General features: G+C 39.2%; 2 protein-coding genes across 3 annotated transcripts in view; one reads left to right on the plus strand and one right to left on the minus strand.

Moving 5' to 3' along the window:
• The window catches only part of LOC145434857 (uncharacterized), a 67,337-nt gene extending 65,426 nt beyond the window's left edge, over positions 1–1,911 (minus strand). The window contains exons 1-3 of one of the 2 annotated variants that reach the window (XM_080312102.1): positions 1,765–1,911; positions 1,332–1,462; positions 446–519 (exon numbers count right to left, since the gene is read on the minus strand). In XM_080312102.1, the coding sequence (XP_080168228.1) occupies positions 446–519; positions 1,332–1,462; positions 1,765–1,872 (313 nt within the window). In that variant the 5' untranslated portion in view covers positions 1,873–1,911. The remainder of the gene's footprint in view (positions 1–445; positions 520–1,331; positions 1,463–1,764) is intronic. The other variant, XM_080312100.1, reaches the window with a different exon arrangement.
• The window catches only part of LOC145434828 (ARF GTPase-activating protein GIT2-like), a 336,581-nt gene that overhangs the window by 205,162 nt on the left and 118,128 nt on the right, over positions 1–13,291 (plus strand). The window lies entirely within an intron of this gene.

The raw sequence follows: 13,291 nt of genomic DNA on the forward strand, positions 1-13,291 counted from the left end.
CAAAAATTTTCCATCCAATATTTTGTCAAAAACAATCATGTGCAATGGTAGCACGTAGTATATAGATATTTATAGCGATTTGGGTCTCGAATCCCTTCTATTACCCCACTCGAGCTTATCTGAAACGTACGTCACCACAAGCTAATTGAAAAATCAATGCCGAAGCGCCATCCAAACTTGGCAATTCTTCGGGTGACAAACAGTTTTTCTCTACTGGCAGCGGGTTGAAAAGAATAATTCAATTGATTAGTTTTGGACCGTCACAAAATGCGCTTCTTAAGAATGGCCTTCTTCAAACTGTGTCCTAATCGAGTATACCCGCAGTGGCTGCTTCGATGTTGTAAAAGCTTTGTTTCCTAGATTCAAAATGCATATTTACATGGCACATGGCAGGACATTATCAGGAAAATATGGATATCAATAACTCAAGCAGAAATCTTCTTACAGGTTTCATCGATATGCCGAAAATACCCATTCTTTCCATCAACCAAACGCCAATGCATCGTCTGCCGCAAACCGCTGAAACCAAAAATACGATGTCATTTGCTTCCGACGTACAGACTGGAGCGTATCTCGACCCTGGGACGCAGTCAATAACGAATTCATTCATAAATCAATCTTATCGAAGTCAATACTTCGCAGCCTTAATAAGCACCGAACACAAACAACCCCTACAAAATGAGGAATATAGCCAACAAATGAAATTACAACTAGGATTGTAAGAAATGAAAGGGTAAAAAACAGGTTTTATACCAGATTGGAGTTCCCTGTCCCAGTTATGAAAGACGAGGGTTATATGTTTTTGAAAGTTCCGAATTCACCGGGAACGCAAAAGTACAAGCACCCTCTGTGCCAAACATCTTTACTCTTACGCTTACCATCCCGTATATTGAACCCTATTTCAGTGGGGATGTCATTTGGTCGATGTATATATACAATAGATATAGATCACATCATATCGGTAAATCTTTAGATTAATCTATTTCTATGATGACTCGCGAAATAAAGACCCAAGTTGTATGATAAATGATAGAGAAGAATTGCTTTCACAAGGTAACGGTAAAATATAAAGTCATTATACGATACACATATTGACCTAAGCTTTTATATACAGTTCTAAAGATGCTATGCATAGTAATGTATTTAGTGTTGCATCTTCAGTTTACTGATGCTTGATTCGACAATATTAGAGTGCAACTAGAAAAAAGAAAGAATATTGTTATTCGATCTAAAGTCCTACACGCTAAATAAAATGAGCGGAGTTGAAGATTTACTATCAAGTAGCATTGTAATATTCATTGCATGTGCATAAATCAGGCATGTATACTCACTTGTGGCGGATGACAAGTCCGTCATCACCAAGTTCGCTCATTATGGACGGTAAATTACCGAGTACGGCGCACGCAAAATTCAACGCGCTCGGGTCGAAGGTAGTAATCGTCATATACCATGTTCCGTTGTACTACAGAGGAAAAATTGTCGCAATATTATGAGGAATGTTTTGAATTCCGCTCAGGAGTTTTCGCCGATCTAAATCATGCGAGAAGGGGTGTCGACCTAATCCGGTTTGGCGATGATTTCAGTAGCAGGCATTAAAATATAAAACCTGGGAAGGTCCGGGACGATTTTTGTCCCAGCCATACTGGCTTTATTCGAATAGCAATGGTGTAAAATAATTGTACCGCGTTTCTAAGCATTTTGAAGAACTATTTGTTAGCGATATTCCGAATCCACCAATATTCGGTAGAATCTGCGTGTTTTTACCCTGCTCCAATCCAACGGCTGTTCCATTTTTGGTAATGGAGCACTCTTATCACATGCAAGGCATCCCAACGATGCAATTAGAACGCCGAATATTATCAATCTTGTCATCCTAGCCTCGCTGTAAGTAACAACACCGTAGCAACAATATATATTTAGTTTAGGGCACTTTATATAGGCCTACACATCCTTTAAATTTTGGATTTGGAATAAATTTCGAATGGTTGTCTTTATACGAAAAATAACGCGATAAGGTGAAATTTTGCTGACTCATTGTTGTCATCTGTAGTGTTCTCACTTCGTATCTTTACTCCGCATGGTGTTATCGTATCTTATACAAAAATAGCCCGAGATTGCCGACTTCTACCAATAGTCCGAGTACCATAAATATCCTAGGCTAACACTCAAAATCAGAGCAATTTATTTTCGAAATATTATAGCTTCGAGTTACCACAATAATTCCGATGCAATGAACGAAATGACGTGGGTCGAAGCGATTTGGTGAAGTCCGTCGATATAACTTAAATTTGGAGTGGACCACCAGGACAAATTTTTGTTGCAGTCAAATCCGTGGAAAGTTGCATTTATTTTTCACAAAAGTGGCACGAAAAAGTTCCATTTATGGACCAGTTCCTTGAAATTATTAGAATCGATCCGCATCCGAGGCACTGTAGCAAAACTCAGTGTTGGCGACTTGAACAAAATCAATAGCCCGAAAAAATTGACCCAGTGGAAATGTAATTTTCGGCGGTCTAGCCTGAATTTACGTCAAATCAGAATGGACCTCAAATTAAAACGACATGGAAATAATCAAGCGAGCTATTTACATATAGTGCTTAATATTCCCCGTAAAAAAGCTAGTTCCATGAAAAATCGAAAGAACAACTTGCAAAAGTTGCATGAAAAATCGAAAAAGTTGCAAAAAGTTGCCCGAAAAAAATTGAGAAAGTAGCAAATAGTTGAAATATAGGATTCCTCCAAACAACTTAAAACACCATACTACATAACTTCTGAGTATTTAGGAAGCTGTAAAAAAGTTACAAAGGCTGCAAAGACTTGCCCTAGATATCACTAATCGCTATACACAAAGTATGCAGATACCGCGATAATGACAGGTGTTGTTAAATGTGTATTATCTCTGCGTTCTAGAACGGCATTCAATTAGCATCCATAGCACGACTATTGCGTGGCATCAAACGGTCGCGCCGACATAAGAATTAAATTAAGAATAAATCGATGCGATATCAATGAAGTTCCGCCTTCCTTTATCATGCTAGTGGCTGCTCTGTATAACATTCTGGTATGCGGATTTTCACCAGTCATCCTGCGTCAACCTTGCGTGTGTAAACTGCGTGTGTAAACAGATTTCGGCCTATATATCTTTGTTGTAAATCTCAATTACCGAAAAAAGGTAACCTGATATTGCTTGCGCACGTATTTCTTTCGTCTTCATTCGTGAAAAATGCTGTATATAGTTTGCCGTTTCGTGCTACATCTGTCCTTGAACCAGTGACGCAGCCGATAATGTGATGACACGAGCTGTATATAGTTTGACGTTTCGTGCTAGATATACCCTTGAACCAGTGACGCAGCCGATAATGTGATGACACGAGCTGTATATAGTTTGACGTTTCGTGCTAGATCTATCCTTGAACCAGTGACGCAACCGATAATGCGATGACACGTGTTGTATATAGTTTGACGTTTCGTGCTATATCTATCCTTGAACCAGTGATGCTGCCGATAATGTGATAACAAATTTGTAACGTTACGGAAAAGTACGTAAAAAACACTGGCTTGCGATGAAAGGCAGTCGAAACATTTGACGTAACATTTGGCAATATGAATATACACATTTCATCAACTGCATCATTTTAGGGATCGCCTTGTGTCCCACCTTAAAATGCTTCTGTGACCCACATGTTCAGAACCACCAATGTAAACCAGTAATTTAACTCATATTAATATACACCTTCAACAATAAGTTGAGACCACATCATATAAGTCAGTGGTTCTCAACCTTTTTCACCTCGCGGACCGGTAAAATTTCAAACAATATTTGGCGGACCGTTGGACTTTCAGAAATTAAAATCAATCCAAAATGCAAAGTATGCTGCCGTTGTTTACAAGTATATGTTGCTGGAGAGTGACATTTTGAGGGTATTGAGTCTGCTGAGTCAAGGTGAAATGGCCTCGCCTAGACAAATGTGCTACCGTCGAGAGTCATTTACAGTCTTTCGCGCCGAAAGCCGTGGATTTAACTAACGGCGCCAACTCGAATAATATTCTTCTCTTCGACAATGCCGAAAGAAGAAGTATTTCGGAATCGTACCAGGCACTTTGTCGTGTTACCTTACTGAATACTCATGGCCCACTACCACCAGACTTAGGCTACTACGGATACAATGCCACGTACGAAAACACCAAGCATCAGCTATACCTGGCCATCCACAAAATAAGGGACGAAAAAGCCCGTCGTCAGCAAGCCCCCCAAAACGTTGTTTTTTCCCTCCCTCACAGTTAGATGGATGTTTTCACCAGTACTTGTGAGCACATCTGGTGTCATCTTGGAAAATTTAGGGCACGCAATCAGTAATTAAACATATTCGGGCGGACCTGTTGAAATAATTACTTTATTGTCTGTTATATAGTAAATAGAAAATGAAATCACCCAAGCGTAATAAACTAAAAGACGTACACGATTCCAAATTCCTATCTCTTCACTGGGAAAAAATTCTCTGTGGGATGGTGTTTGTCCTGTGCGGTACAGATTGCCAAGACAGCGAAATTCGGCGGCAGCCTATGGACAATTTGACACATATATATCGAAGTTTTCGGTCAACAAATGGCAATCCTTTTCGGCCGAGGTTTTCTCTCTGCGAAATTTCTGGCACGCATTTCGGAGTCCTATGTTAGCCTAAATATACTTCATCATGTGTTGGTGCGTTGTGGCGCGGCAACGGCTGACGCCGAAATGTCTACTATTGTAAATCATGTGTATTTCTTGGTGGAAGGGCACCCAATAATCAAGGTACTTAGTAAAACTAAATCAAGTAAAGCGTGAAAAAAATTGAAAAGAGTTAGATGGAGTTCCATAAAAAATAGTCCATAATTTATGTTCATTCACGAAATAACTTTGGGCCCCTGCAATTGGGGGGGGGGTTGGGGTGCGGCAGGTACGGTCCTGCGCAAAATGTATGATTCGAAAACGAATGATCGTGCAAACTGCGCGGTTTAGTGAGTCAGCTCGTGCTTGTCGCTCGCATGCCGTCAAAAGACACGGCTTGAATTTCAAGTCAAATCGAACATGTTTTCAGACCTAATGTTACCTCGCCAATTCAATTCAATAAAATATATCGCTACAATTTCCATCATTTCAATACACCACAAGACTGCTGCGACACAATAAAAGATTAGAAGGTGTCGACTTGGAGTGGTCTTCGAAATCAGACACCCACCTGGTCTAGTCTATGTAAAAAAGGAGGCATGCACACTGAATGAATAGTACAAGACGATAATATGAAAGGACAGGTGATATAAATAAAGGCGAGATCGATATGTCAGGTCGTGGTCCGGTAACCTAGAGAATTACCAAGTATTTATTCAGTAGAAATTGTTTGTATTTCGACTTGAATATGTACGCTGGACATGCTCGATGAATGTCAGATAGCCGGCGAGATATTGTTCCACAAATCAAGTCCGGCATATTTGATACAGCGATGATCTTTTCTGTCTACCATATGGTAGTTACACGACGTGGATGCTCGCGAGTGTCGTACTTATGCACTTTTGATACCGAGGTAAAGAAGTTATATAGAAGCTATCTTGGCAGTGGTCGCAGTGGAACTGATACATAGGTCTGAATCAATTTAAAATTTGATGTTTTATTTATTTTATCAACGGACAAACCTTCAACATGTTGCATATTGAAATTAAGGCTTAAAACTGTAATATACCTCGCGGACCGGTGCCGGTCCGCGGGCCGGCGGTTGAGAACCATTGTATTAGAGTGCAGTGCGCCTTTAACCATTCACCAAACCAGTGTACATTTGTATTTCAGTGGAATGCTTTATTATCAAAGCCACGTAATATATATGTACATGGTATTTCAGATCATTAGAGCTCTTTTCATTTCATTGGTAAAAATACAACGATTCAAGCTTGACATGACAACGTGTGTCGTAACGATTCGTTTAAATTGCTGTACATGGCGGAGCTGGTGCATATATCGATCCAGCAGGTATGCATTCAGCTGTCTACGTGATCACGCGTTCCGTACCATAGCACCATTACTGCGATGAACGACAAATCTTATTGTCATGTTCACACGAAAACTGAACTCATCGGCATGAATTGAATATGATTATGAGACCGACACTACATGATTTCACATTACGGATTCTACGCGTAATAAAAACGCACTCGCGCAACGTATTCCGATAAAAATGAATGACCGACGTAGAGAATGGATAAGGACGCTCTGAATTGCTGCTACTGTATTTCATTCGACGCGCCAATCCAGTACCACAAACAGTGGCTCTGAAGGGTTAGGGCAGTGGTTCTCAACCTTTTTGTCTTCGTTGACCCTTCTTGCATCATCAGGGACCCTAGCGAACACCCCTCAAGTTTTCGTTGAAAACTAGCTCGATTATCGTGCAACTGTCTGCTGTCTTGTGCTAATAGCAAATGTAGACTAGTGATAGACAGCCACAAAATGATTTCTCTTGAATATAACAGCACACCATAAGTAGAAATTGGGTAGACTTTTATTATTTCGAAGGGAATTTTCCAGCAGTATTTACTGTCTTGAAAATCAGCGTCTTCAATTTGATATGAATGATTGTCGAAAATCCATTTCCACAGAGATATATTGGTCGTGACTGTAATATTAACGTATAACGCTCCCGACGACAGCTATTGGTGTGATATTTTATTGAGCATATCACTTCCAGCCTATAGTCATTTCTCTCTAGCATCTCACATTGAAGTTATTTAGAGGTTATATTACAGGAGAAAATTTATTTCGTGGCGAGGACAAATTTGCTGAGACTGACAATTCCCAATCCAAAATGTTTTGCAAGCATCTCGAAGTCACCGTGTTCGACCTTGCTATCTTCGACATTTCATTTTATTACAAACCAAAACAAAACATCTCTGAACAGCAACATGTTTGCATCAGCAGGCTATTAGCAATTTGACAATTAAAATGAGTTTTCACAGTCGGATATTGCATCTCAGACGACCATTTCAATGATGTGAATCCTAACGTTTTAGCTATCATGAAGCGAAACTGACTCATGCTTTTCCTCATTAAAAATCGAATAAAAATTAGGTTTTCAATCATTTTAAAAACTTAGAGGCTTCGCGGACCCCCTGAAAATACTTCACGGATCCCCAGGGGTCCGAAGATCCCCGGTTGAGAACCACTGGGCTAGGGGTTAGAGTTAGGGCAGGGTTTGACTTAAAATTATTCTCGGCACTTCTCATGATTTATTGTCACTAGATTTATTGCATTGAGTGTTGGAGCCCCCTTCTGAAATTTATAAATACATGTTATTTACAGAATTGAGTCTAACTGTATTCGCAATTAGGAGATAACGTGTCGTCTCAACATACGGCTTCGCTTGTGCACTCGCAGCGAGACCGTCGACGACGAAACATTTGTATAAAATGATATGCTGTCAAAATTGATGCAATTTTTGGAAATATACCATGATACTGTAAATATATCGGCTGCTTTGTAAAATTGTAAAATTGATGCACATATAACCAAACGATGCTTCCCAGTTAACAAAATTAAAAATATTTGTTGTGTCGTTTAGCTGCTTGGGTCGAACAAATGATTTAGAAAGACTGCAAGTCCTAGTCCTTGGATACTTGACTAAGTACATGTAGACCAGCAATAGGCTATGGTATTTGACAAGGGTTGGGCAACATCGAGTACCTGAGTGATTCGATTCTGAATCACGTATTAAGCTTCGAGTCGAGTATTCGAGTATTGCTAATTGTGACATAATAACAGTATGCATGATGTCAAAGTTCAAATATGTACCTTTTATGCAGTCACAAAAAAATATAATGCCTGCTATCCATCAGATTGAAGACATCGACCATACCGATTTCGTTGCACTTTGTGACAATGCTCTGTGTTAATCATTTCAGAAATATGTTATTTCCAGTAACCTTGGTAGCTTTGTACTATCTGTTTCTTATGCTGTGTGGCGGCTAATTTCGGTTTCATGTCTTCCATAGTGATATATATAAGTATATAATTTATGTTGATAGATTAACTTTCTGTCCTGAGGAACGTATATTTTCAGTACTTGAAAAACTCATATACTACATACTACTCGACTCGATTCATTAGATTTATTACTCGATTCAGATTCGAGTACTCGAATCATTGTGCCCAGCCCTATATTTGACTACTTACTAAATTTCATTTATGACCAATGTCTTAATTATTAGATTTACTAGTAATTATTAAATTAGTAGGAAGAGTGTGCGTGCTTGTAATCAGTATAGTGTGTAATGAGAATATTAGTAAGTTCAATCCCTGTATTAGTTGCTGACTCATACACAATAGCTACACTTGAATTTTTCATCTACATTTTAATTATACAGGATTGGATGTATGTCATATTTGAACGATTTATACATATTAGGATATTAGAGAGTCCATGTTATAAAATCTTATAAAATATGAAAAAGGAAGGATGCTTAGCAAATCATTCGTTCATGTCAATTGCATAGTGGATAATTTGAGCTGTACCACAATGAAAGAATTTTGAATGCCACCGTTAATCATATTTGCATATGTTTAATGGTTGTATAATAGTCATTCAACCGACAGTGTGGCATATAATTTTCGAAGTAAATTGGTAATACTGTTGGAGTCGGAATCGGTATAATGAAAATGTGCGGAGTCGGAGCCGGAGTCGGTGGTGAAATTTACCGACTCCACAGCCCTGATATATACCGTCCGCCCACTAAATTTTATCCCGATGAATTCTTTATGTCAGTTTCGTTGGTGTCATGCCAATATATAATTGATTGGTTGAATAAGCACAAATCGTTATTCTTATATACATGACAATCAATTTTCGCAACGCATAACTTTAAGGCGATTGATTAATTAACAATGGTAGGGTTTCGCAGCCGAATCTTCATTCGTATCGCATCACGGACGAATGGAACAGTCTGTGATCTTTGTATGCATCGTAGTTAGGGTTGCATTTAAAACAAACGGTGTTTCAAAACACTTTGTCCAAAATATCTTTTAAACAAAGGCCTTTGAAAAAAATTGTTTTTTGTCAAGTTGTAAAATTATGCCATAAATGTGTAAATACTTTCCAAAAAAAACATGTTGTATGAGTCTACGGACAATTACCACCCGATATATCCGCCGACGTATATCGATATGGAATGGTTGGAACCCTAAAAAAGTCGGTTCAACTGCAATAATAGTACATATATTTGGTCATAGGAGCTATATTTACCCTATATTTTCAATTGTCAATGTCAATCCATTATGACGTAACAATTGAATATTTGTGACGTCATGGCTTTAAAAACATGTTTTAAACAAGGGACTTGTTTTAAACACGTTTGTTTTAAATTGATTTTTATTTTAAATGCAACCATAATTGTAGTACTTTGATACTCGTGTATATTATGGTCGTCCGTTGTTCGTAGCAACTCGGAAAGCATTCCAATCTAATCCGCGCATCAACGGACTTCCCGCCGCCGAATACCAGGCTTTTAGGTCTACCATGGTGGGGATAAGCGTAGCTGTGATGGTGAAACAGACAAATTTTAACAAATTTCAAACGTGATTTCGGTGAATGGGTTACTGGAGATGAGTGGGTAAGGATCGAGTTTTGTTTACAAGCTGTGTAGGCTTACGTTATGAAAATGCTGAAGTTGCTATACCAAAACATTCGATCCAGTAATAAAATTAATGCAAGCGGCTCTTAGATTATTGTACAATTATTTCGAATTAATGATTACAAATCTGTAAATTAGTAGACAAAGCGCATGGAAAATCCGCAATTCGTTGTGGTAGTGCCGTATATGTTTACCGGAAGTTGATAAAATTGATCATAAATTGCAATTATGGCTATTTTTACGTTATAACATATCGACTGATTGAGGCAAGTTTTTGTTGCACTTAAAATCATGTGAAAGTTGCACTTAATTTTAACAAAAGTTGCAGTAAAATATTGCATATATATTTTTAAAATTATTAGGGTATGAAACACTCTAAAAGCTCCGTTGTGTAACCCAACAGTCTGCAATTTACACGGTATCTGTTTGTTTCATCTCTTTCTTCGCTATTTAATCGATCATGCATACATTTTCATATTATTTTGGTTTGAAACCTCCATGACAGCATTTTGCTGTCAGCACCTGCAAGACCATCAAATTCGGTACTTCCCCATTTCACAGACGGCCTGGCGAGACCGTCAAAATCACTGCATATATGATACGCAGCAAGAAAATAACGGAAAAAAATTCCGCAAAGAGCCAAACAACAAAGCGATAGTTCGTAAAACAAATTAAGCACCATACTCCAAACCCTCCAGGTCTGAAAACTTGCCCTAAGGCAATGCATCATAATTCAGTGTTGGCGACTTTACCAAAATCATTGGCCTCTAAAATGTGACCCACTGACAATTTAATTTTCGGCGGTCTCGCCTGCGCGTCCGTCAAATGGGAAAGGACCTCAGACTTTAACGACAGTGAATCAATCAAGCGATCTATTTACAAATAGTTATGGTAATGTCGTGCTTGTTTGGTGTTGTTCAACTTCTAGCTCGCACGCCATTGCGTCATAGATAATATTGAGACGTAGCTAATCCACCACATAGCTCTTTGTTAAGCAAATCAAAGAGACAACCATCCTAGACATAGTTTTATAACATTTTTTAAAATCCCTGATCTACATTTTTCTTAAAACTTGATAAAAGTTACCCTAAGAAGTCGCATGAAAAATAGCAAAAAGTTGCAATATAAGATTCTTCCAAACAGCTTATAACTACATATACTACAATACTACATATATTCTGAGTATTTAGGAAGCTCCCGAAAGTTGTAAAAAAAGTTGAAAAAGTTGCAAAAACTTGCCCTGAGGCCTATCGCAGTATTGTATACCTACATCCAGGGCCGTAACAGCACTTCGCCAGCCCCCCCAAAAAACCTTCGTCTTGAGCCCCCCATAGGCTGATAAACCCAGACCCCCCTCAGCCTGTGCGCTGTTTCCCGCTACTTATCCTATGCATTGGCTGTCCATTCCGTGTGTCAGTTTTTCTTGCCTGAACGCGCGAAGCTCGAGAAATTATTATAATTCGATGGCTGAATCTGTCAATATGATCGGGAATTGCATATATATTGCTGTTAGTTTTTACCCTCTCTCTGCTCAAGTAATCGGATTTACCGGTAGAGCTGAGTGAGGGGTGTTTGAAAAGGTAGGAACCCTCAATAATAATTAAACATCTCCGGGTGTATACCCATTGCCAAGAACGAAACAACACTTCGTCACGCCCCCACCCCCCAAAAAATAACTTGAGTCATGGGCTTCCATAAGGTGATAAACCGGCCCCCATCACGTTGTTCGCTTTTTCAACGAAATTATAGTGGTACCGTTTCGTCAGCCAGCGAGCCAGGTGCGCAAATTTTTGATAAGTCATGATTAGTCGGTCAATAAGGTCGGTAATTGCATATATATTGTTATGAATTCATTGTCCTATCTACTCATATTTACATGGATAGCTAAGTGAGGTGTCTTCGAAACTGTAGAGTCCATAAATAATAATTAAACACATTCGGGTGGGCGGACCCGTTGGTATGACTTCGTTACATGATGTTATTTCGTGACCTCCTGTCTATCAAAAAATATAGAATCGGCCAAACGTACTAAACTAAAAGTTCACACGATTTCTCATTGGTATTTCTTCGCTGCCATATAATTTTTCCCTGCGGGATGGTATTTGTCTTGTGAGGTTCAGATTGCCAAGACAGAAACATTCGGCGCCAGTCAATTAAATCCATGTGTATTTTGTATGCCTATATATAACGAGGTTTTCGGTCATTATAATAGCAGTACCTCTCGGCCAAGGTTTTCTCGACGGCGATCGTTCTGGCACACTTCTTGGAGTCGCATATTACATGGCCTAAAACTTTATGTCTTGGTGCGTCGTGGCGCGGCAATAGCCAACGCCGATATGCCCATTTCTATAAATGTTGCGTATTTTTTCTTCGGGGAAGAGTACCCAATAATCAAGATATTTGGCAACCTGAAATCGCGCCCAGCGCGAAAAATTTTTGATAAAGTTCCACAAATTTCCAAAAAGTACTCTATAATTTATGCTAATTCACGAAATAATTTTGGGCCCCCTTCGAGCTCGGGCCTCCCTCCCAATTGGGGGGTTTGGGGTGCGGCAGTTACGGCCCTGCCTACATCCAATAAACTTCAGTCCGACTTTGCTGGGCAATTGTTTGAATGGCACATGACGTATGACCGGATGGAGCACTATGGCTACTTCTGCATTACCTCCCAGTTATTCTAGGCTTTTATAAGAAACCGCTTACGCGGATTACATGGCGGCGAGAAACCTGGATAAACCTCCAACACTTATAGGTAAGAATTCCACAGTTGACCTCGGTCGGACTCGAAACCACAACCCATTGGTGCTGCAGCTGTGGATTATCTTTATACCACTACGCCAGTGGTTCTCAACCCTTTTGTCTTCGCGGACCCCTTTTGGACCGTCACGGACCCCCTCAAGTTTTCGTTCAGAATTAGCTCAATTATCGTGCAACCGTCATCTGTCTTGTGCAAATATTAATTGTAGGCTAGTGATAACAGCCACAAAGTGACTTTTCTTGAAAATAACATCACACGATATGCATAGAAATTGGGTAGACTTTTATTATTTTGCGGCTGTACTTATCGTCTCTTCGATTTGATATGAACAACTGCCGATCGAGAATCCATTTCCACAAATATATATTGGTGGAGAGTGTAATATTAACGCGTAACGCTTCCGACGACAGCTGTTGGTGTGAGTTTTTAATGTACATATCACGTCCAGCCTAGTCATTTCCATCTAGCAACGCATCTTGAAGTAATTTAGTGGCTATATTATCTGAGAAAATTGATTTCGTGGCGAGGTTACAATTCCTTCTTGGGGACAGATTACGAAAAAAATTACGGAATTTCTGCTTCAAACGACTGTTTACTAATTTGCTGAGGATGACAACTCCGATCCAAAATGTTTTGCAAAGATTCGAAGTCACCCTGTTTGAAATTGCTATCTCCGACATTTCATTTTTCCGCAAACCCCAACAAAACATCTCTAAACAGCAATCTGTTTGCGCCATTCGGCTATTGGCAATTTGACAATTAAAATTAGTTTGCACCGTCGGATATTTCATCTCAGACGACCATTTTAATGATGTGAGTCCTAAAGTTTTAGCAATTATGAAGCGAAACTGTCTCGTACTTTTCCTAATTAAAAATAAATAAAAA

The sequence above is a fragment of the Botryllus schlosseri genome, chromosome 3 (assembly GCF_051294905.1).
Source record: "Botryllus schlosseri isolate E-star chromosome 3, Bs_hap1, whole genome shotgun sequence".
NCBI lineage: Eukaryota > Metazoa > Chordata > Ascidiacea > Stolidobranchia > Styelidae > Botryllus > Botryllus schlosseri.